We start from the raw sequence: 20,509 nt of genomic DNA, 5'->3' as shown, positions 1-20,509 counted from the left end.
ACCCTGCCGGCTATTTTCATTTTCTCATAGGTGAGACCCCGCTAGGCACTTCCCGCCTCCCGGGGTGGGGGCGGCACCTGGAGGAACATCGCTCGAGGGGAGGCGCAGGTGTGTAGGTGAGTGGTCTTGATAGATGCTGGGATAGGACCAGGGGTAGAATACCAGTATTTCAAACCTGAATTTAGGGCAACCTTGACCAGTTACAAGCAGCTGAAGCTTGGGCAGGGCACTTCCGTCCGAGCCCCAATGTCCCTCACTGTAAAAATGGGTTAGAAATGCGTAAGTTAGCGTGCCTGCACAGCGCCCGGCCCGTAGTGGATGCACTGAAGTTTCTTGCCTCACGTCCAACTTCTCACTGCTGCGGAGCCTTGACCGCTGCCCCTCCCCGAGCCCGAGAGTGGCCCTGCCCACCACACCAGCGCTGCATCGACTGCGCGCCCCTTTCCCAGCATCAAGAGAGAGCTAGTTTCCTCCCTTTTCTTCGGTGTTTCCCTTTCTGCCTCCTAGAAGCAAGGCCTGAGCTATGGAGGTGTGCTTTGCTCCTTGCGCCAACACCAGTTTATCAAACGCTTGCAGTGTGTCAGTCGCTGTGGTGAGCATTGGGTTTGCGTTGGTGAATAAAATAGCTATAGAATGTAGAGCGTATGGGCAGAAAGCAAGTAAAGTCAATAAATAAGCAATTGGAATACGCACATGTATTTCCTATTTCTTTTCCCCAGTTGTTTTTCTTTTTAGCACTTAACACTAAATGTTGCATTTTCCATTTTGATCTTGTCTAATGACTGTCTCTTCCAACAGAATGTAAACTCTATGAGTGCAGGGGGTTTTGCTTCCTCACTGCTCTATCCCTTGCACCTAGAACAGTGCCTAGCACTAGTAAATATATGCTAAATCAATCAATACACAACAGAAATAAATAGAGTACTTGATAGAGAATGAGAAAGGGGAGGTTCAGGGTGGGTCTCTGAGAGGAAGTGACCTTTAAGGAAGGCCTGAAGGGTGGGGAGAGTCATCCCACCAGAGACAACAGCATGTGTCAAGACCTGGCTTAAAGGTAGTGCTTCTTAGACTGAAGAGGTGGAGGATAGGAGGAGGCAGAAATCAGGTCTTTAAAGTTCATGACAGACTTGGCCAACTTCCCTGCCAATTTCCAATATACCAAAGAAAGTAGGGTAATTAAGACACGGAGAAGGTAAGTTTAAGGCAAATACTGATAGGAATAACCCTCAGGCTGTCTTGCAATTTACAATTAACAGAGCTTTCCTTTCTCTCACTTATCCTGCAAAAACTTCAGGAGTAAAAAAAGCATAAAGAGGGCTCCAGACTTCCTTCACTCACCATACATACCTGGTCCATAGCACAAAATAAAAATGGGTTGAATTGATAGAACACCATGCTAGGCTGCAAGCTCTATAAAGGTAGAGAGCCCATGTCCTATTTATGTCTTGTGTCCCAGCACCTAACACCGTGCCTGGCTCTCAGACCTTATCTATAAACTGAATGAGCGCTCACCATTCACTGGAGCCTTCCACATGCCAGGCTTGTGCTTGGTGGTAGAATACAGAAAGAATAAGACATCATCCTTGCCTTCAAGGGGGTTGCAGCCTGCTAAACCTTCCTGAAGTCATAGAGCTCATGAACAGTAGAACCAAGTTTTCTGAAACCAAAACCTTTCTTGTATAAGAGAAAGATGTATTGCACACAGAGGGACTGCCCTTCTAAAACCAAGTGGTAAGAGGATTTGGACAAGTTCTGATCAGAAGGAGCCTGGGGCACCAGGCAAGGAGACTGGATTCGAGCCAGGAGGCAACTGGGGAGCTGTTAAAGGTTGCTAAGCGGGAGACTGGTGTGATCAGAGCTGGTGGCAGGTGTGCTGATGGATGGTGTCGGGAGAGACTGGAAACATCCTCTGGGACCATGGGAAGCTCCAGTGTAAATGGACATGGGAAGCAGGAAAAGTAGAAAAGGTCTTAAAGGTTAGGAATCATGGGAAGTGATTGGTAACCGAGAAACAGGACCTCTCTGTCTTTTAGGAGTTAGGTGACCTTGGGTAAGTTATTAACGCCCCCCCCGACCCAAGTTTTCCCATTTAAAAAATGACATCTCTAGTACCAGCCTCATTATAAAGATTAAATGAAATGCAGCAATTTGATAGGTGACTTACCTGAATGAAAGAAAACAGATACAAGGGGTGCCCGGGTGGCTTAGTTGGTTAAGCATCTGCTTTGGGCTCAGGTCATGATCCCAGGGTCCTGGGATCGAGTCCCGCATCGGGCTCCCTGCTCAGCAGGGAGTCTGCTTCTTCCTCTGTCCCTCACCCCACTCATGCTCGATCTCTCTCTCTCTCTCACAAAAATAAATAAAAAATCTAAAAAAAAATTCTATTTAAAAAGGAAATGATTCTGTTGACGTAAAGGTAAAAACTGGGCAAAGCTGAACTATAGTGGTTAAGTTTGTATGCAAAGGTGGCAAAACTAAGGAAAAGCAAGGGAATGGTTATACCAAAGGTCAGGATGATGGTTACTTTGTGGGGGATGGGAGGTGATCAGGAAGGGACACGTATGTGGGGCTTTTGGGTCGCTAGCCAGGTTCTTTGTACTTTACTATGTGGTAGTTACAAAAGTGTTCCTTTCTAACATTTTAACTTATTTTTGAATAATTTTGATAATTATTAAATTGTACATAACTGTTGTATTTTATCGCTTAAAAAATTTTTAAATTCAGTGAGCTTTTCTATGTGAAGTGCTTAATCCAGCACTCGAAGCACAGGAAGAAGTCAGGAAACTTCAGGCACCAGCTCTGATCGTTGTGCCCTGTCTGCCTGCCTCCCCTGCCAGGCAGCAGGTCTCAGGGTTGATTCATCCCTGACCCAGTGTTCACACGGAGTTTGGCACCTGCAGGCCTCAGGGAGAATGGGAGCAATCGAGGTTGACCAGAGTGTAACCCACATGTTTTCCCTCTCTCAGGCCAATGAGGGAGGGCCTGGGCCCAGGGCCTCACGGAGTCAGACCTGTTCTGGGAAGAGCACCAAGTTGTCCCTCCCAAGCTGGTCAAGCCCCACTGATGATGGATGAGAGGGAGGAGGATGCCGATGAGGAAGCCTGGCTGCAGCTTCGGCCGGTGGAGCCCTTGCCCTCCCAATGCTGTGGCAGTGGCTGCTCACCTTGTGTGTTTGACCTCTATCACCGGGAGCTGGCAAGGTGGGAGGCAGCCCGAGCCAGCAAGGACAGGAGCCTGCTCAGTGGGGAGGAGTCCCAGGTGAGGGAGGGCTGCTCCTCAGACAAGAGGGGTCGGGGTGGCAGTGTCAGCCTGGCCCCTGCCCTGCACAGTGACTCTGCACGGCAGAGAGGTCCAGGTTCAAAGCCTGACCCAGAGCTGGGCGTGGGGTCATCCCAGGAGTGAATGAGGTTTGGGCATTTTATAGGAGAGAGATCTGTGAGTCATGACATTCAGAGAAGGCTTCCTGGAGGAGGTGCAGGTGGGTGGAATGTTAAAGGCAGTGGGCTGAGATGTAGAAGACGTGAATCTGAATTTCTGCTCAGGGTGTGACCTTGGACAAGTAAGCCACTACCACTCAGGCCTCAGTTTCCCCACATGGAAAACAAGGATATTGGATTAGAGCATCTTAAGGTCCCATCAATTTCTAAATTCTGCAGATCTGGATTTTTAGCAGGTTTGAAGGATGAGTAGGTATTTCATACATTGGAGATGAGTGTTCTGGATAAAGGGCACAGCTCGAGCAAGTAAAGACTCCCAGATAGGAAGCAGCAGGGTATTCTTGGGAGAACAGAGAAAAGTTTGGCATCTGATGCCTGGGAGAGAAAATGAGGCTTGAGGTTTGTCCACGGGGCCCTGCAGTGTCCAGCCAAGGAGGCTGCACTTTATCCTGGGGCTGAAGGAGCCGCGGAAGGCTTTTGAGCAGGGGGAGATGAGTCTGAAAACCTCAGGCCTTCTTAGAGCATGAAAGGGAGGTGAGGTGGGACTGCTCTCTATTACAGGGAAAACTTTCCCACAGAGATAGATAGCCTGTCGGGGGTGGGGAGCAAGAAATCTGCTTGTGGCTGCTTGGGTGTCTGTCGTGCCCCAGGTCCTAGCTGTTGGGTATTTTCCTGTTGCAGAGCTGCCCGTCCAAGCTGAGCCCAGAGACCTTCCTGGCCTTCTGCATCAGTGCCGTGGACAGACTCACCGAGGACACTTACCATGTTCGGTTTGCACTACCCAGGAACTGCCAGTTCAGCCTGCGGCCTGGCCAGCACCTCATCCTACGGTACACTCAGGGAGTAGGAGGCCAAAGCTTTGCAGCCCCGCTTTGCCATTTGCTTGCTGTGTGGCCAAGGACAACTTGCTTAGCCTTCCCTAAGCCTCCATTTATTACCTTTAAGATAAACGTAGACTACCTGACTCAGAGGATTCTGGGATTGTGTTTTCATAACAACCAACAGCAGCAACAGTAACAGCAAACACTTTCATGGCATTTACTCTCCAATGCACAGTTCTGCGTGCTCACACCTAGGAACTCACTGAATCCTCACAAAACCCTGTACGTAGGTACTGTTATTATTCACAAGAGGAAACTGAAGTCAGCGAGGTTCAGTAACTTACCCAAGGTCACACAGTTAGGAAATGGCGGAGCCACGATTTGAAGGCCAGCAATCTGGCTCTAGAGTCTGTGGTATTAATCTAATATTAGTGCCAGTTGAGAGGAAGGACACTTGTCCTCAAGAATAAGGGACTTGCGAAAGATCACACAGTTAATAAGTTCTGCAGCCAGACTTCAAACCCAGACAGCCTGGCTCCCCAGCTACACTCTACCACTCTTCTGAAGGTTCTTCCTCTTCCCAGCCTCCAGCTACCCTCTCCCCCAACCTTAATCCCCTCCCCCTGCACCCCCCCCAACCTGCTCAGGGACAAGGCCCTTTGGGAACTGCAGGTGGAGGCATCTGCTAGATGGTTGACTCTGGGTGTGAGGCTCAGCAGAGAGAGATGAGCTCTAGATGTGAGTGTGGGAGTCATCAGCCGGCACCTGGATGCCATTTGGGGGCATATGTGGTATGGAAAGAGGGAAGGACAGAGGACTGAACCCTGGCAACTCCAGCGTTTGTGGTATTGGCAAGAAGGGGAGGAGCCAGAAAGCGGGCAGAGGACGAGGAGAGTGTCTTGCTGCTGGTCACACTGTAGCCACTTGCCTCATGCCAACCCCTGGTGTTGGTGCACAGTGTGCCCAGCCTGTGTCCTGGCTGGCTGTCGTGAAAGCTCACTAATCCAGTGGCTCCAGGGCAAGTCACAGCCCCATGCAACCCTCCATCCATAAGTCGGATGCCCAGCACTCCCTTCCCTTAGCTTCTCTCCTCCACCCTCTCTGCTGCCCCAGCGACATTCCTAACACATGGAGCTAACCATGTCGCTCCCTTCTGGTGAGCCAAGGAGGCTCCCAAGGCTCCAGCTTTCTTTCCCACCGAGTTCTCCTTGCTCCTCCCTCACACTTGCGCCTTGCCCCAGCCTCGTGACCCACTCACCGGTTCCTGGCCTGGTCTGCATTTCCTGCCTCTGAGCTTTTGCCCAGGCTGTGCCCTCTGCCTGGAATTCCTTCCTGTCCTGTCCCCACTTCCACCTGTTGGTGGCCTGCCTCTTTCATACCCAGGAGGGTAGCAAAAGCTCCAGGAGGTCTCCTGAAGCTCCCCGGATGAGAGTGGTCCCTCCGTCTGGAGCATGTCCGTGTTTACCTCTGTGACAGCAGAGGTCACGGTGCTCTTTGCATCCATGCCACGCCACAGGTTGTGTTTATTATTTCCTTGTTTGTCCCCTAAGCATTTCGTGACTATTTCAGTCTAGCTTCCCACTTTTGATGCATTAGGATGGGACCTTTTATTTTTTATTATTTTTTTTTAAAAGTTTATTTATTTATTTGAGAGAGCGCACATGCGTGACGGGGGGGAGGGGCAGAGGGTGAGAATCTCAAGCAGAGTCCAAATCACTCATGACCTGAGTGAGCCAGTCATGACCTGAGCCAAAACCTAGAGTTGGACACTTAACCAGCTGAGCCTTCCAGGCGCCTCAGGATGGGGCCTTTTTAATCTTTCCACATGTCCAAGAAGAAAGTTTTGCACACAGTAGGACTCAAAAGAGGAATGCTTGGGTGCTCCTGGGAAGCTCTGAGGTGTTATGTGAGGAACCCGACTCTGGAGTCAGAGCTAAGGATGAATTTTAGCTCTATGACCTCTGGCAAGTAACATCCTAAGCCTTGGTTTCCTCATGTGGGTTATTGGGGTTTTTGAGGGTTTTTTGTTTTTTTTTTTATGATTTTATTTATTTATTTGAGAAAGAGAGAGAGAGAGTGCGCATGCTCCCAAGCTGGGGGAGGGGCAGGGGGAGAGGGAGAAGCGGGATCCCCACTGAACAGGGAGTGGGACTCCATCCCAGGACCCTGGGATCACAACCCGAGCGGAAGGCAGACACTCAACCAACTGAGCCACCCAGGCGCCCCTGGGTTGTTATTTGTTAAATGAGATAATGTGCACGATATGCTTGCTGCATAGTAGTCATTTAATACAACATGGCTGCTACTATTATTACTTGTGATTATCATCCTGGCCCTATTGTTGATAACATCATAGAGAGGATTCATGCATGAGGTCAGGCTTTGGACTAGGGCACCTTTGAGGGTCCTTCTAATTCTGACACTCCTGGTACATGGTAGTAAGTGTTTTAATAAACGTTAACAGTCTTTATCTTTCTCATTCTGTGGTCAAGAAGAGGTCAGGAAACACCATAGTGATGTCCTAAAAACAGCTGACATCATCAAGGGACTCTTTGAAGACTTTCCCATCTGTGATCCCAGTAGAACCACACCACAGGGACACACATTGTTGTTCCCACTTTACAGAGGGGCAACTAAGGGATCAGTGACCTGCCTGGGTCTCACAGCCAGCACGTGGCAGTGGGGGAGCCCAGCGCCCCTTTCCTCTGCTCCACCTTCAGAGAGGACCACGGGGGACGACCAGGCCCCAGTTCTCACCAGCCTGGCATATTGTTGAATGCCTGGCTGACTGCCTGACCATATACTTCTCTTTCCCAGAGGGAAGGTGGATGGCTTAGAAATTCAGAGAGCCTATACGCCCATCAGCCCTGCCAACGCAGAAGGATACTTTGAAGTTTTAATCAAGGTGAGCTCACCCACGCGGGTGCCCTTAAGATGGTATGGACTGGACTCCGTTTGGCAGCTGGGTCAGGATGGGGTGGTGCCCAGCCATATGGGAAAAGCCAGTGTTCACATGGGAGGAGGCTGGCTTGAGGAAAGAGCAGGGAGAGTAAAGGAAGCCTTCTCCCATCTCCTTCTTTCCCGGGGTGGTGGGGGGGGCTGCCACCTGAGACCCCAATAGACACCGATTTTAGGAAAAGGAGGCTCAGACTGAGAAAGGTTATGCTGTTCCCTTGCGCTTCCGCAGCTATTCATGGGCCCCGGGGAAGGGGCAGCCAGGTCGCCTGGTCCCTGCTGTGCACTGGTTGCTGGGCTCCAGAGAGGAGTCAGATACAGTGCCCACCCTTGGACAGGGGGCCAGACCAGGGCAGGGCAGGACGATGGGATAGATGCCGTGACAGGAGGCCCCAACCCAGTTCAGGGCAGCTGGGGTGCAGGGAAGGCAGCAGGGCTTCCTAGCAGAAGCTGAGTTTGAGCTGCGTGTTGAAGTGAAGGAGTGGAGAACCAGGAGGGAAGGGTGGGGACAAAGCTCTCTGTGGTGGGAATAGCATGCACAGTGGCAAAGGAGGCACAGCTGGGAGAGCTGTTAGTCGCTTGTCCCGGAATAGAAGGGGGTGAGCAGGCAGAAGGTGGGGCGTGGAGCACCTTGTGAACGGAACTACCCTGAGCCCATTCTCAGGGAGTAGACAAGGGCCAGGGCATTGGAGCTGGGCCTTGAAGAAGGAATACAAATTGACAGTGGCAGGGAGTGGCATTCCAGGCCTCAGCCTGGACAGATGACCAAAGGCAAGGAGGGGCGAGACAGGGTCTATGGGAGCTGTACCCAGTCTGACGGGCAGGAGGAGGGGTGCTCGTGGGGGCAGCCGAGGTGGGTGGGGCCCTTGGCAGAGATGAGATGAACAAATGGCCTGGGTACAAATCCCCCCCAACCCCCCCAGGACCCAAGGACTCGGCACTGGATGTATAAGAGGTCTTGAAGATCCAATTATGTGGAAAAAATAATTAGGTTGAAGTACATGAAACTTCTGATACTCTAACATGTTTGACTTACAGAAACAGTGGTTTCATACAGGTCAACCTAATATATAGTCGACATTGTCATTTCCCAAACAGAATTCTAGGGAACACTGATATTTAAGAATAGCTTTCCCATCGTTTATCACCCTTGTAGGATGGGAATTATTATTCTCCTTGCATTGATAAGCAAACTGAGACCCCAGGAGGCCCCAGGCTCCACAGGGAGTAAGAAGTGTGGCCGGTGAGTGAGCCTGGCCTCCTGACTCCAGGCCCCAAGCACTGTCTTGGCTCCTGCCTTCCCTGACTGCCGTCAAAGCCCGAGTGTTTATTCCCTCACACAGAAGCTTGGATGGGGTCCCTTCTCCACGCAACTGTTTGTCTGGGAGATCCCACAAATCCTCTCCAAATGGCCTGCTTCCCCAAGCTGCTTGTCTGGGTGTGTTTCTGTTGAAAGGATAAGCCTGGAGACAGTTCTTCAGGGCAGCTGGAGCTCTCCCAGCTGCAAGGCTGATTTTCTCCTTCGTTTACCGGAAAGCCTCTCTTTAGAGAGATGCTTAATTATCCCTAAGCCGCTGGCTGGGAAGAGCTGGAAATGTCTTTGCAAATTGGGAAGGCAGGCGGGTTTTTTAGGTTTCCCTCCCATGTGGGGTGAGAGGGAGGAACTCCCATTTCTCAGGCACCTTCTGGGCACCACGCACTCTTTCCAGCTCTTCATATTCATCATCTCGTTTCAACCTCATAACCTCATAACCATCCTGCAGAGTAGATCATATTATCCCACTTTACAGATAAAGAAACTGAAGCTCAGAGTGATGATATCACTGCCCCAAGGCCCCTTGGGTAAAGTGATCCCACGCGGGAGAACAGAAGTTCAGTGTCAGCTCTGTTTAACAAGTGTGTATTAAGCAGGCTCCGTGTGGGTGCTGAAGACACAGAAGAATCCCTCCTTTCTCCTTGAGTGCTATCTGTGCCACAGGGCTGCTCAAGCCACAGCTGGGGCTGGGCCTCCCCCCAAGACTGGGGCTAGAAAACAGGTGTGCTCGGAGACAAGCCTCCAGCAAGTTAGGAGGAGAACTGTAACCTCCCACCCAGACTTCTTGCAGGAGGACTGAGGACTTCCCTTGCTTTATGCATATGGTACCCAACAAAGTCAGAGCTGCTACCAGAGGTAGCTGTGGGTACTTAAAAGCATGTCTGGTGACCAAAGCCCAGTCTCCTTCAAACTTGATTATATTCTCACTCCAGACACCCTTCCAGTCCTATCAGAGCTTCCCCCTCCCCCTCACATTCTTGTGTCTTGGGTTGTCCTACCTTGACCATACCACACTTGATGCCCAGAACCCTCTTTGCCTTCCTGCTCCTATCCCTAGTGAATGCAATCTTCTTTTTTTTAAAAAGATTTTATTTGTTTATCTGTCAGAGTGAGCACACAAGCAGGGGGAGCAGCAGAGGCAGAGGGAGAAGCAGGCTCCCCACTGAGCAAGGAGCCCGATGAGGGACTTGATCCCAGGACCCTGGGATCATGACCTGAGCCGAAGGTAGACACTGAGGTGTCCCTAGTGAATCCAATCTTGCCTAACCTACAAGATCCTGCTCATATGCCGCCTCGTCCAGGAAGCCATCCTTGATCCTACTCCATTGGAAGTGACTGTACCTCCTCAGGGTTCTTTCAGCATTCTGTCCTTTTCATGGGGTATTAGGTAGTCTCTACCTTGAAGGTATGAAACTTTGATCGCTCCTAGTTTGTGAGCTCCTTGAGGAGAGGTCTTGAACCTGGATTGATTGATTGATTCATTCATTCATTCATTGAGATATTTATAAGTCTTTCCCAAGGTGCAGGCACTGGCTGCCTTCATGGAGCTTAAGGTCTATCTGTCTTCCCTGCAGCCCCAGCATGGTGCCTGGCCCAGAGTGGGCAGGCCTGCAGGAAATGTGGACTACCCACCCCCATGAAGGAATCCCCTCCACAACCTTTACTTTTTTCAGCCAGCCAGGAGACAGTGACAGGTAACGCAGAGGTTGCAAATGAGTAGCCTGCAAACTGATTGCAGCACAGAAATATATTTGGTTTGGGCCTACACAGTGTTTTAAAATTTAGAATTAATTTCTGACATTTCAAAGACAGGAGATTTTACATGAAAATTTGGATCTCCTGCCCCTCTTAGAGAATCAGAAGATAGGGCATCATCAGCCCCACAAACTACATCCCAGAATCTGCAAAGCGGCTCCTCCTTTAGAAGGAGCATTCATGTACTCACCAGTTTACCACAGTCCTCACCACCCCCTGTTGTCTTCCTGATACTGAGAGTGAGTGTCAATTGCCATTAATCATCTCGTACCCAGTTCTTTACTCAGTGTAATGTGACGTGCAGGGCCCCTATAGTCGTGTGGGTCTGAGACCTCTGAAGGTAAGGCTGTCGGTCCTGTGGTTCTTATCCCAGTCTCACCATTTCCCTTCTGGAGAAGCTTCTGGGCCTCATCTGAACATTGGGAATGACAGTCCCAGCTCTGGGGTGACTAGGAGGATGCTCTGAGATAGCACCTACCAGGTGCTCGGCCTGCCGGCAGGGCTGCACATCAGTGGCTGACGTGGTTTGTATTGGCAGCGTGTACGTGTTCCAGTGAGGTCTCCCTGTGTTTGCTCCCAGTGCTACCCGACTGGGCTGATGTCCCGGTACGTCAGGTCCTGGGGCACAGGACACACAGCTTTCTGGCGAGGACCTTTCGGCGATTTCTTCTATAAAGCAAACCAGGTCAGTGCCAGCACACTAGGCTCTCAGGAGACGCCTCCTGCCTGAGCCTCCAGGACCATGGTTTCCATGTGTCATCAGGCTGTAGAATTGCACTGGTGCCATTCCTCCTGAGCCCAAGCCCAATCCCAAGAGCGTCCTTGGGGTTGGACATGGGAGGAGACGGAATGGGCACTAAGAAACAAAACTGCCTGCATATGCTCTAGAACTATCCGGGGTGGCCCATTGCTTAGAAAATCCACACTCACATACTTGGTACTCAGGACACCTATGCCATCAGACCCTCTGCTTATCTTTCCACCTTTACATTCTAGCTACAAAACCATGGAGACCACTCTCTTAAATACACGCCATAGCTCTCTGCTCGGGAGCCCACTGCTCCCCAGCCCAAAGGCTCTTCCCCTCATCCTCCTGGCATGTTCATCTCCTTCCCTGATGTGCCCGGGAAGAATTAGCAATTTCTCATCAGTTGGTGCATATCTGGACGGCAGCTTGGCAGTGTGTACCAAGAGTCTTAAGAATCTCCAAATCCTGTGACCCAGTAATTCCGCCCCTGGAAGGCTGTCTTATGGAAAGCATCCAAATGCTGCCTCTTGTGCACATGTTCGTGGAGGCTTTACTTGTAATAGCAGGAAATTGGAGGAAACTGAATATCCAGCCGCAGGGGAACAGTTAAGTGCACTGGGTTACAGGTACTTGATAGAATATTATCTTGGATTTTAAAATTATGTTTATAAATGATGTTATATGCTTATACTGTAAGCATATAACAAAACTGAATATACAACAGGTTGGGAAACCAAGTTTAAATGCACAGAAAATATATGAAAAGAAAATGCAATGCGGGGCACCTGGGTGTCTCAGTCGTTAAGCGTCTGCCTTCGGCTCAGGTCATGATCCCAGGGTCCTGGGATCGAGTCCCACATCGGGCTCCCTGCCCGGCAGGGAGTCTCCTTCTCCCTCTCCCACTCCCCCTGCCTGTGTTCCTGCTCTCGCTACCTCTCTCTCTGTCAAATAAATAAAATCTTTAAAAAAAAAAAAAAAAAGAAAATGCAATGCAATGTCAGTGGCTCTGGGTGGTAGAATTATGGGTGATTTTTGTTTTCTTCATTATACCTTCCAAGTCATCCACAATGAGCACCTATTACTTTTATAATTAGGAAACAAAGCAAAAGAAAAGCAAATGAAAAAGAATGAATCATTCCTTTCTCCCCATTATTTTTGTTTAATATAAAAATAGTTTTATTGGTTTTTTTCCTTATTATAAATACAGTACATTTACATTACCAAAAAAAAAAAAATCAGATTTAGAGAGGCAAAAGAAGAAAAGAAAGCACACGTGTAGGCCATCTACCCAGTGCTCCCAGTCCTACCCGACTGGGCTGATGTCCTGGTACGTCAAGTCCTGGGGCACAGGACACACAGCTTTCTGGTGAGGACCTTTTGGTGACACCAGTCTCACTGCCTTGGCAGAGAACTTTCCAGCTCCCCTTCCACACACAGGTGAGACACCCGTGTACACACCCATGGACATGTGTGTAACAATGCACGCACCCACCACCATAGTATTGTTACACTATGAGACACGTGTGTGGTGCTGCGTACCTGGGCCAGGCTCTGATGTTCACACTTGCCAAGCTAAAATTTTATTTTCTCCTCACCACAGCTCTTGGGTCTGCTACCCCTGCTTTACAGACGTGTAGGGTGTGTAGGTTGTAATACTCTTCAGCAGCGTGCTCCTAGTGTCAACCTTGCTTAGGCTTGCATTTTAGCTGAGGGTGTCCCCGTGTCCCCCAGGCCCTTGAGAGCAGGGACCGAATTGTCCCTGTTTCCCCCTGACCTAGAGGGGACACCTGATGCACATTGTCTTGACTGCCCCTTCTGGGTGGGGCCTCCCTGCATCCACAGAACGCCCCCTGCAGAGCCCCTGCATTTCCTGTCCCGGGAGGTTGTAGGGCCAGGCAGTGAGGGAGAAGAGATGGCATCTCACACAGAAACATTTGGCTGCTGGGACGGGCTGAGGCGTGGTTCTGCGCAGGGCTGTTCTGGCCCTCTCCCTGGCCCTGTCTTGCTGCTCTGCAGTCGTCTTCATTGTAGATGGATTTTGTGGCTGCCGTGAGGCTGGCATGTGAGCATCTGTGCGTTCCTTCCAGACATTCGCAAGTCTCCATGTGGGGCCACACATGGGGCGGACAAGGCCCTGTCCTCCAGAAGCTCACCGTGTGATGGGGGACAGACGCCCACACAAATGGTAGCAATACGGCGTGACCGGTGTCGTGAGGAGGGGGCACAGAGGACTGTGGGGATGCAGAGGAAGGACCCCTCACATGCTATTGGCTCGGGGAAGACTGTCCAGAAGAGACTGCAAGTGGTGGTGGGAGAAAGAGGAGGAGCGCGCACATTGGGGGCCAGGAGGCTGGGGACACGCACACAGGACAGGGTGTTGCAGCCAGCAGCAGGGCTCAGTGAGGGAAGGAGTCGAGCTGTGTGGAGCACCAGGATTCGCACCAGGCATCTTGATGGCATCTCGTTTAATCCCCACGACAATTCTGAGGCACATGCTACTGTGGGGGAGGGGCTGTTATTTTTTTTACCCGTGAGGAAACCAAGGCTCAGAGAAGTGAAAGCACTTGGGCAGATCATATGGCTGAAGATTTAGACCCAGGTCTGCATGACTGATACTCGAGGAAGTATTTCCTGCAGGCGTGTGACACGCATTAGCTGTCGATAAAGCTAGTGGAAACCTGGACTGCATTCTCAGAGGCCTAATCTCTAGAATGAAGGAGGTGACTACCTTGCTGCGTAGGGCAGGCACTACCCTTTAAAGCACTGACCTTAAAGAAGATCACACCTCTTAAAGAGACCTAGAGCCAGGAGATGGCTTCGTGGATTCAGTGATGGTTTGATGGAATTGGAGCCTCTTGGGGAAGAAATTCACTTTCATTGCATGGTTCTTCTCTGCCAGCACTGTGTTGGGCACTTATGTATAGTAAGTATCTCAGTCTGGAGAAGAGCAGGCTCAGGGATCCATGCCAGGGCCCTCAGATCTCTACAGGGCTGCCCTGGGGCAGAGAAGGCAGCCCAGAGGGCAGAGCTGGGATAGGGGTGGTGGACTAGGCTTTGGCGGGAGCAGGTTTCAGCGTGAGGTGGAAGACCTCTCTGGCAAGGGGGGGTCAGCCTATAACAGAGCAAACTGCTTTGGGAGGTAGTGGGCTCCCTGTCAAGAGAAGTGTGTTAGCAAAGTCCTGTGGCGATGGACAGGAGAGCAACTGAGCCACTTGTAGGATGGGCTACAGCATTTTATGTTCCTGTTCAGCCTCCAGATTCCATGATTTCTGTGACACAGACCTCACAAGCTGTAGACTTTCACAAGAGGACATAGAGAGGGGACCTCAGACGGGTGGGACCCCCAGGAAGGGCTGTGCTGTGGGTGGGCTGAGACCTGCCATCTCCCCGTTCTGTTCCCCAGTACGGTGAGCTCCTCATGCTGGCTTCAGGCACTGGCCTGGCCCCCATGGTGCCCATCCTGCAGAGCATAACAGACAATGCAGAGGACGAGACCTTTGTCACCCTGGTCGGCTGCTTTAAGACCTTTGAGGGCATCTACCTGAAGACCTTCCTCCAGGAGCAGGCCCGTTTCTGGAACGTCCGAACCTTCTTTGTCCTCAGCCAGGTGAGCCCAGCGTGCTGACTTCCTTCCCTGGTTGAGACTATGCCGGCCCCTTGCACCCATCCTGAGGATCTGCTGTGGCCTCCCTGCCCCAGGGGCCACAGTAGGAATCCCTGCTGCCAGTGGGAACTGCCACCCTGTGCCCGCAAGGAAGGCAGGTCCGGTTCCATTTGGTGTGAGTGGATGCAGGAACTGACGCTCGAGAGGTGAAGGTGCTGGCCTGTCCGTGCTGCTGGCTGGGGTGAAGCCAGGATTGGAGCTCCCCACCATGCTTTACTGCCTGCCAGTTCCCCCCTGGCCTCACCAGGTATACAGGCTTGGGGCCTGCATGTGGAGTCAGTGGGCCAGGCCGCAGATGTCCCCAAGGCCGGGATAAGCTCCTTCGGGGCAGGGATCATGTGTCTGGATCACCAAGCACTCCTCGGTGCTTGGCAGGGTGCCAGGCACGGAGTAGACACGCACACCATCAGTGATTGGTGAGCAAGTGGATCTGGGGTCACCGCATTTATCCGGGCCCCTCCCCCAGCACTTTGTCCCTGCACGGGAGGAAAGCTGCTTCCAGACTCTCCAGGCTGCAGGTACTTGAACTAGAAGCAACCCTGCCCCTCGGACTCCTCTTCCCTGCATGCACTCCGGCCACCCTGCCTGCTCCCTCCCCTCTTCCACAGTCAGGGCCCATCTCCTTCCTTATGCCAAGCCAGGCCCTGAGCTGCCTTCCCCTTGGTCTGCAGCTTTATTTCTCTTCCGTGCGCCCCCAGGGCTGGGCTCCCTGCTGGGGCCTCCCCTCCGGTCTGTGTTGCTCAGGGTCGGCCTCACTGCCCAGTACTTTGGAGCACCCTTCTCATCAGTTTCCTACTTGAGGCAGCTTTAGAGTGTCCCTAAAGACTGGCGTGATCTTCCCCATCATGACTGGGTGGGGGGTGTCAGGAAACTGGGTTTCCCTCCCCAGTACCAGGGGTCTGGGACCCTCAGTGACCAGGTTCTGTGGGCCTCTGATGCGACAGGAGGCTCAGTGGCGTGACCATGAGGAGGGCCATGCTAGGTGAGCATCTGCAGCAGCAGGAAGTGCCGAAGGCCGGGGTACGAGGCAAAGGCTAGTGTGCAGCCCAACTCTTGTGTGCCCGGGGCGGCCCTGTCAGCTCCGCTCGAGGGCCAGCTCAAGGAAGGTGGGAAGAGTGGCAGAATCACCCAGCCGTTGACCAGCCTTCCTGTTCCCCGACCGCATGCCAGGTGCCCGGGATAGGGAAATGAAGAGGACCTGCGCCCTGCCCTCCAGGCACTCGCCTTTCTGTGGGGAGACAGCCACAGGGGTGGCTTCACTGAGCACTTTCTCCGTGCCTGGCACTGTTCTAGGCACTCTGTGTGCTAAATCATTTAATCCCACCACAGTCTTAGGCGGCTTGTCCTGCCATCATGCCCGTTTTATAGAGATGGCACAGAGAGATTAAGAACCTTGACTAAGTTGGTGGAGAGATAGGTGTGAACCCCGGTGGTCCTGCTCCAGACGCCCTGCTTTCACTGCCTGTTGGTATAAGACAGCACAGGGAGAGGTGATACACGGAGGGTGCTGAGGATGCCGGCGGCAAGCAGGGAGGGCTTCACAGAGGAGCTGGCATTGAGCCTGGGCTTGAGGGCAGAGTTAAAGCTGACCAGCAATAAAGGGCCCTCAGCCCTGGCTCAGGGCTTTGATGATGCCAGTGGCCTGGGACTGGGCAGGTGAGTGGGCTGGCTGTCAAAGGCAGGGGCAGGTGAGGGGCCATGGACTGGGAGGTGCCTCCTTGACCTAGGATGCTCCCTGGCCTGCCCGGGCTGCAGCCACAGCGGCCCCACAGATCTCCCCCTCCAGCCACTCCCTGCCAGTTGGCCCTTCATCTTGCAGCCAAAAGGGCAACACTGACCCCCCCACCACCCTGCTTCCAGCCCTTTCCTGGCTCCGCACCGCTCTCAGGATGACGGCCCAGCCCGCACGGCTGCACCAACATATGTGGGCTCGTCTCCCGGCCCCGCCTCCCGGCATGTCCCGGCACCACTGGAAGAAGGGCACCGTGCTCTTCTGGCTGCCAGGCCTGCGTGTGCTGGTGCTGTTCCCCCTTCCAGGAGCACTTTTCCCCACTTGCTCACCGAACACCTACCCACCCCTCACATCTCTCTGCTGGGGTGGGACTCTATCCCGGCAACTTCTCCAGAGCCGCCAGACTGGCATAGGTGTTTCTGCTGTCGTAGCTGGGACTCTCCTCCTTGACAGCATCTACCCTGCAGCGCCATCCCTGATTAGGGGTCCCCCACCCCACCTGGGCAGCAACCAGACCCACCGCATCTCTGGGTGTGCAGTTGGGGGAGGGGGGCTATGCCAACCCGAACTAGCCTGTGGGAACTGGGAGGGGAGGCCGCTGGCCCGCAAGGACCCTTTGGGTGGGTCAGAGCATGGAGGAGGCGTGGGAAGATCCAGATCATCAGAGCGGACGGCCTGTGAGCACTGTAGTGGTGTCTTTAGAGGGCCCCTGGCGTCAGATGAGCTCTGCGGCGCGGGCCTCCGAGGCGCTGTGAGTGTGCCCGAGGGGAGGCCTACACCTGTCACAGTGGCTCACAGAAGTCAGGGCCACTCACCTGGGACATGGTGGCAGAGTTTAGACTCCAGCCCCCTCTCTCCTCGCATCTCTCTGCTTAGCCCCAGAAGCTAAAAGCTCGCCTTCATAGGGTCTGCAGAGGGGATGGTCCTGTTCTGTTTTTGTTTGTTTAGATGCTGGTTGCATGGTGTCTTGTCTCTGTTAGAAATCTCCAGACTACATATACTTACTGATTTGTGTGCTGTTTCTATACATATTGTACTTCAGTGGAATGTTCACTTAAAAAAGAGACGTTCCGCCAAGTAAGCTGGAGGTGGAGCTTTTCTTTCGTAATCCCGAAGATGAAAGCCACCAGCGAAGGCTAGAAGAGCAGAAAGAGAGACGCCTGGGTCACTCGGGCACCGTGCACCCTGGAATCCTACCTCCAGCCTTTTTATGTGAGAAATAGCGCGGCCCCCTCGGTTAAGGCACTGCTGCCTCGGGTCCCCGACACACGCAGGCGGAGCGGGACCAGGAGGCTTTTCTGATTCAAGCAGCCGCCACATGCCAGTGCCTAGCACCGTGCCGGGCACAGAGTGGCCCTCAGTCAGTACTTGTTCCGTCAGTAAGGGCATGAACACGTGTTACGCTCCCAGGGTCATGGTGGCGGGCAGCCTTACAAAGGTGCTGGGAGACCCCCCCAGTCTTGGGGAGAAAACATCTCCCTGGAGAGACAGGGGCAGTGGCCCCCGAGAGGCAGTGAGGATTGTGGGGCCTGCCCCCCTGCGCGCCCTGGGATGCGCCCCCTCCTCGCTGTGCCTCCCCTGTTGTGGGAGGATACACATCCCCCCGCCCCTGGGCTTGTTATGAGGGTAATCAGAGCCCCGGTGCCAAGAAGTCCCTGGCCTGTGGTAGGGCTAGCTGAAGGTTGCCTTCCCACCCCTCTGCCTCAGTTTCCTCGTTCGACAGTGATCTGCGTGAACTCTGAAGACTTCCCAGTAGTCACCCGCATGATTTCTCATTGTCTCAGGAGAACTCCCTGGAGAAGCTTCCCTGGAGTTACCGGGAGAAGACCCGCTTTGGCCGCTTGGCCCAGGGCCTGATTGAAGAGCTGGTTGGCTCCTGTCGCAGAAAGCCATTTGCATTGGTCTGTGGCTCAGCCGAGTTTACCAAGGACATGGCCAGGTGCCTGCTATGCGCAGGCCTGGCCAAGGACTCCTACTTCCTCTTCTAGCCCTGGCCTCCCTTCCAAAGCCCAGGCCCGGGTCCTGCCACTGGAACACTGGAAGAAGCACAGACTGGAGTCAGAAGACATGGAGTGCAGGCCTGGCCCCACCGCTCACTGGCCGGGTGACCTCAGGTGAATGTCTTTACCTCTGTGCACCTGCAGTTCTCCCCTACCTCACGAGGTTGCCACCTCCCTCAGGCAGACATCTTGCTGTGTGGAGGGAAGATGGGGCTGCAGGAGCCCCAGGGAGGGGGCGTGGGAGTCCGGGAGGACTCCGAGGAGAAAGCCTGGTCCATGCCAAGCCCCAGGATGAGTAGAAGCCCGCTGGAGGAGGTGCAGGAGGAGCTTCCCAGGTGCCTCAGATTGGAGGGCTTTGGGACTCCCACCCCACCCTGCCCTAGAAATGCCTGTTCTAAAACCTTTCCCTGGAAGCTGCGTGTCCCTGCTGTGGCCTCAGGGCTGGCTCAGCTGCATTGCTTGCGGAGTGTTTAGGGAATGACCATAGGGGTAGCTAAGAGCTCTTTGGAGGAGGAACTTGCCTTATGTACCTCCTGTGCCTCAAGCCTGACACAGCGGTCTCGGGTTCTGCGACCTGATCACATTCTCCGGGCAAGGTGAGCCCTGGACTACCTTTATTTTGTACTGGGTCCCAGGCCTTTCCTGCTGCAAACAGCTTCGCTCTCAGTCTCCCTTCCCTGGCTCAAGAGCCCAGCCCAGAGTCCTTTCCTGAGCAAAAGAGGTACAGAAACGAGCGCCCCTCGCTCCTCTAGGCAGCCAGCTCAGCCCGCCTTCAGCTCCGGAGCCCTGGTGACGGTTGCTATGGAGATCTAAAGATAGAGCAGGAGTCAGGAGACCTGGGTCCCTCTCCCTGCTCTGCCCACTGAGCCGCTGCTGGTTCCACTCCACCCCCACTGCCCTCCCCACCGCGCCCCTCCATCCTGCGTGGGGCAAGCCCTCCCCTTGGACCTGGCGCTCCGTAATGAATCCTGCTTTCCACCGCCTGGCCTCCACCGTGCTGCCTCAGCCGGGGCTGGCAGCAGGCGGGAATACTAAGCCATGAAATCTCAGAATCAGAGGACCATGGAATCAGAACTTTATGGTCGTGAAATCACAGCCCTCCTCACACCAGAAATTAAAGTTCGGGACCCCAGAAAGCATCCCGTCTATTAGACTCATTGTGCGAATGGGGAAAACAAGGCCCCGTGAGGCGAAGAGACGTGCCCAAGGTCAAACAGTTTGCCGCAGAGCTGGCATGAGAAGCCAGGTCCCCTGGTGGCGCCTGTATGGAGAGTTGGGTAACCAGTGATTTTCACACTGGGCTCTGTAGGACACTAGGGTTCCGGGCAAGGCAGCAATGAGGGGACAGCCACACGGGGTCTCCAGGCTCCCTGCAACCAGAGCAGTTCTGTGTTCATCCCATTGATATATCAGGGTTTGCAGTCACCTCCATTTGTGAGAGGGTTTTCCTGCACGCAGGGCCCAAAAAGTTGCAGGCACATCTCCAAGCTGGGCCATGTCCAGGAAATAACCCTGGTGGGCATCTGGGGGACAGTGCCAGAGGTTTCACGCTCAGACTTAGGGGTGGTAGGGAGTCCCCACATAAGAAATGAGGGTCTGGGGCAGTTCTTTTGTGTCTTTGTCCCATTTTGTATGTTGGGTGTTTAGACATTAGACACAGCCGCTCCGTGATAACCATCAGCCCCTCTTGTCCTAGAATGTGTCACCCTCCCCTTCCCCTCACCTCACAGGGCATCCATACAGTCTGGATACAGTGGGGTCTCTTATCATGGGACAATGGTGAAGACCCAGCCATGCCCTTGATACCAGTATGCCAAAAGGCTCATATCGTCCAGAGACTGGAAAGCTCCTGCCTTGCAAGATGGTAAGTTAGCCTTAGAAGGGGACCGGTTGGGGTGTGTGAGGATGGACTGTCTGAATTGGAGGCAAGCCTCTGTCGGCTAGCCAGTTCTGCCCATCCCTCCTGATGAAGCCACACCCACTGCATGGCATGGGCGGGGGGGGGCATGCCGTCAGGGTGATGGCAGCCAAAGGACGCCTGCCTGAGTTTGACCCCCTCAGTATTTTGCCTGCAGCACTTCT

At 53.3% G+C, this 20,509-nt stretch overlaps 1 protein-coding gene across 1 annotated transcript; it reads left to right on the top strand.

Moving 5' to 3' along the window:
• Positions 1–88: 88 nt before the first annotated feature.
• LOC110575301 (NADH-cytochrome b5 reductase-like) lies at positions 89–19,462 on the top strand. The gene is made up of 7 exons (XM_021684330.1): positions 89–116; positions 2,967–3,258; positions 4,119–4,267; positions 7,076–7,163; positions 10,864–10,968; positions 14,435–14,638; positions 18,212–19,462. The coding sequence occupies exons 2-7, from the start codon at positions 2,971–2,973 to the stop codon at positions 18,413–18,415; spliced, it is 1,038 nt and encodes a 345-aa protein (XP_021540005.1). The 5' UTR covers positions 89–116; positions 2,967–2,970; the 3' UTR covers positions 18,416–19,462.
• Positions 19,463–20,509: the final 1,047 nt, after the last annotated feature.

Source organism: Neomonachus schauinslandi, chromosome 4 (assembly GCF_002201575.2).
Source record: "Neomonachus schauinslandi chromosome 4, ASM220157v2, whole genome shotgun sequence".
Taxonomy (NCBI): Eukaryota; Metazoa; Chordata; class Mammalia; order Carnivora; family Phocidae; genus Neomonachus; species Neomonachus schauinslandi.
This window is presented reverse-complemented; position numbering and strand designations above follow the sequence as displayed.

What these genes read in the sequence shown, in the direction of transcription:
- LOC110575301 (XM_021684330.1), top strand. Translation starts at nt 2,971, where the DNA reads ATGAGGGAGGGCCTGGGCCCAGGGCCTCACGGAGTCAGACCTGTTCTG. An exon ending in GGCCAGCACCTCATCCTACG is followed by an intron (nt 4,268 to 7,075) that starts GTACACTCAGGG and finishes TCTCTTTCCCAG; the next exon opens with AGGGAAGGTGGATGGCTTAG. An exon ending in CCTTCTTTGTCCTCAGCCAG is followed by an intron (nt 14,639 to 18,211) that starts GTGAGCCCAGCG and finishes TCATTGTCTCAG; the next exon opens with GAGAACTCCCTGGAGAAGCT.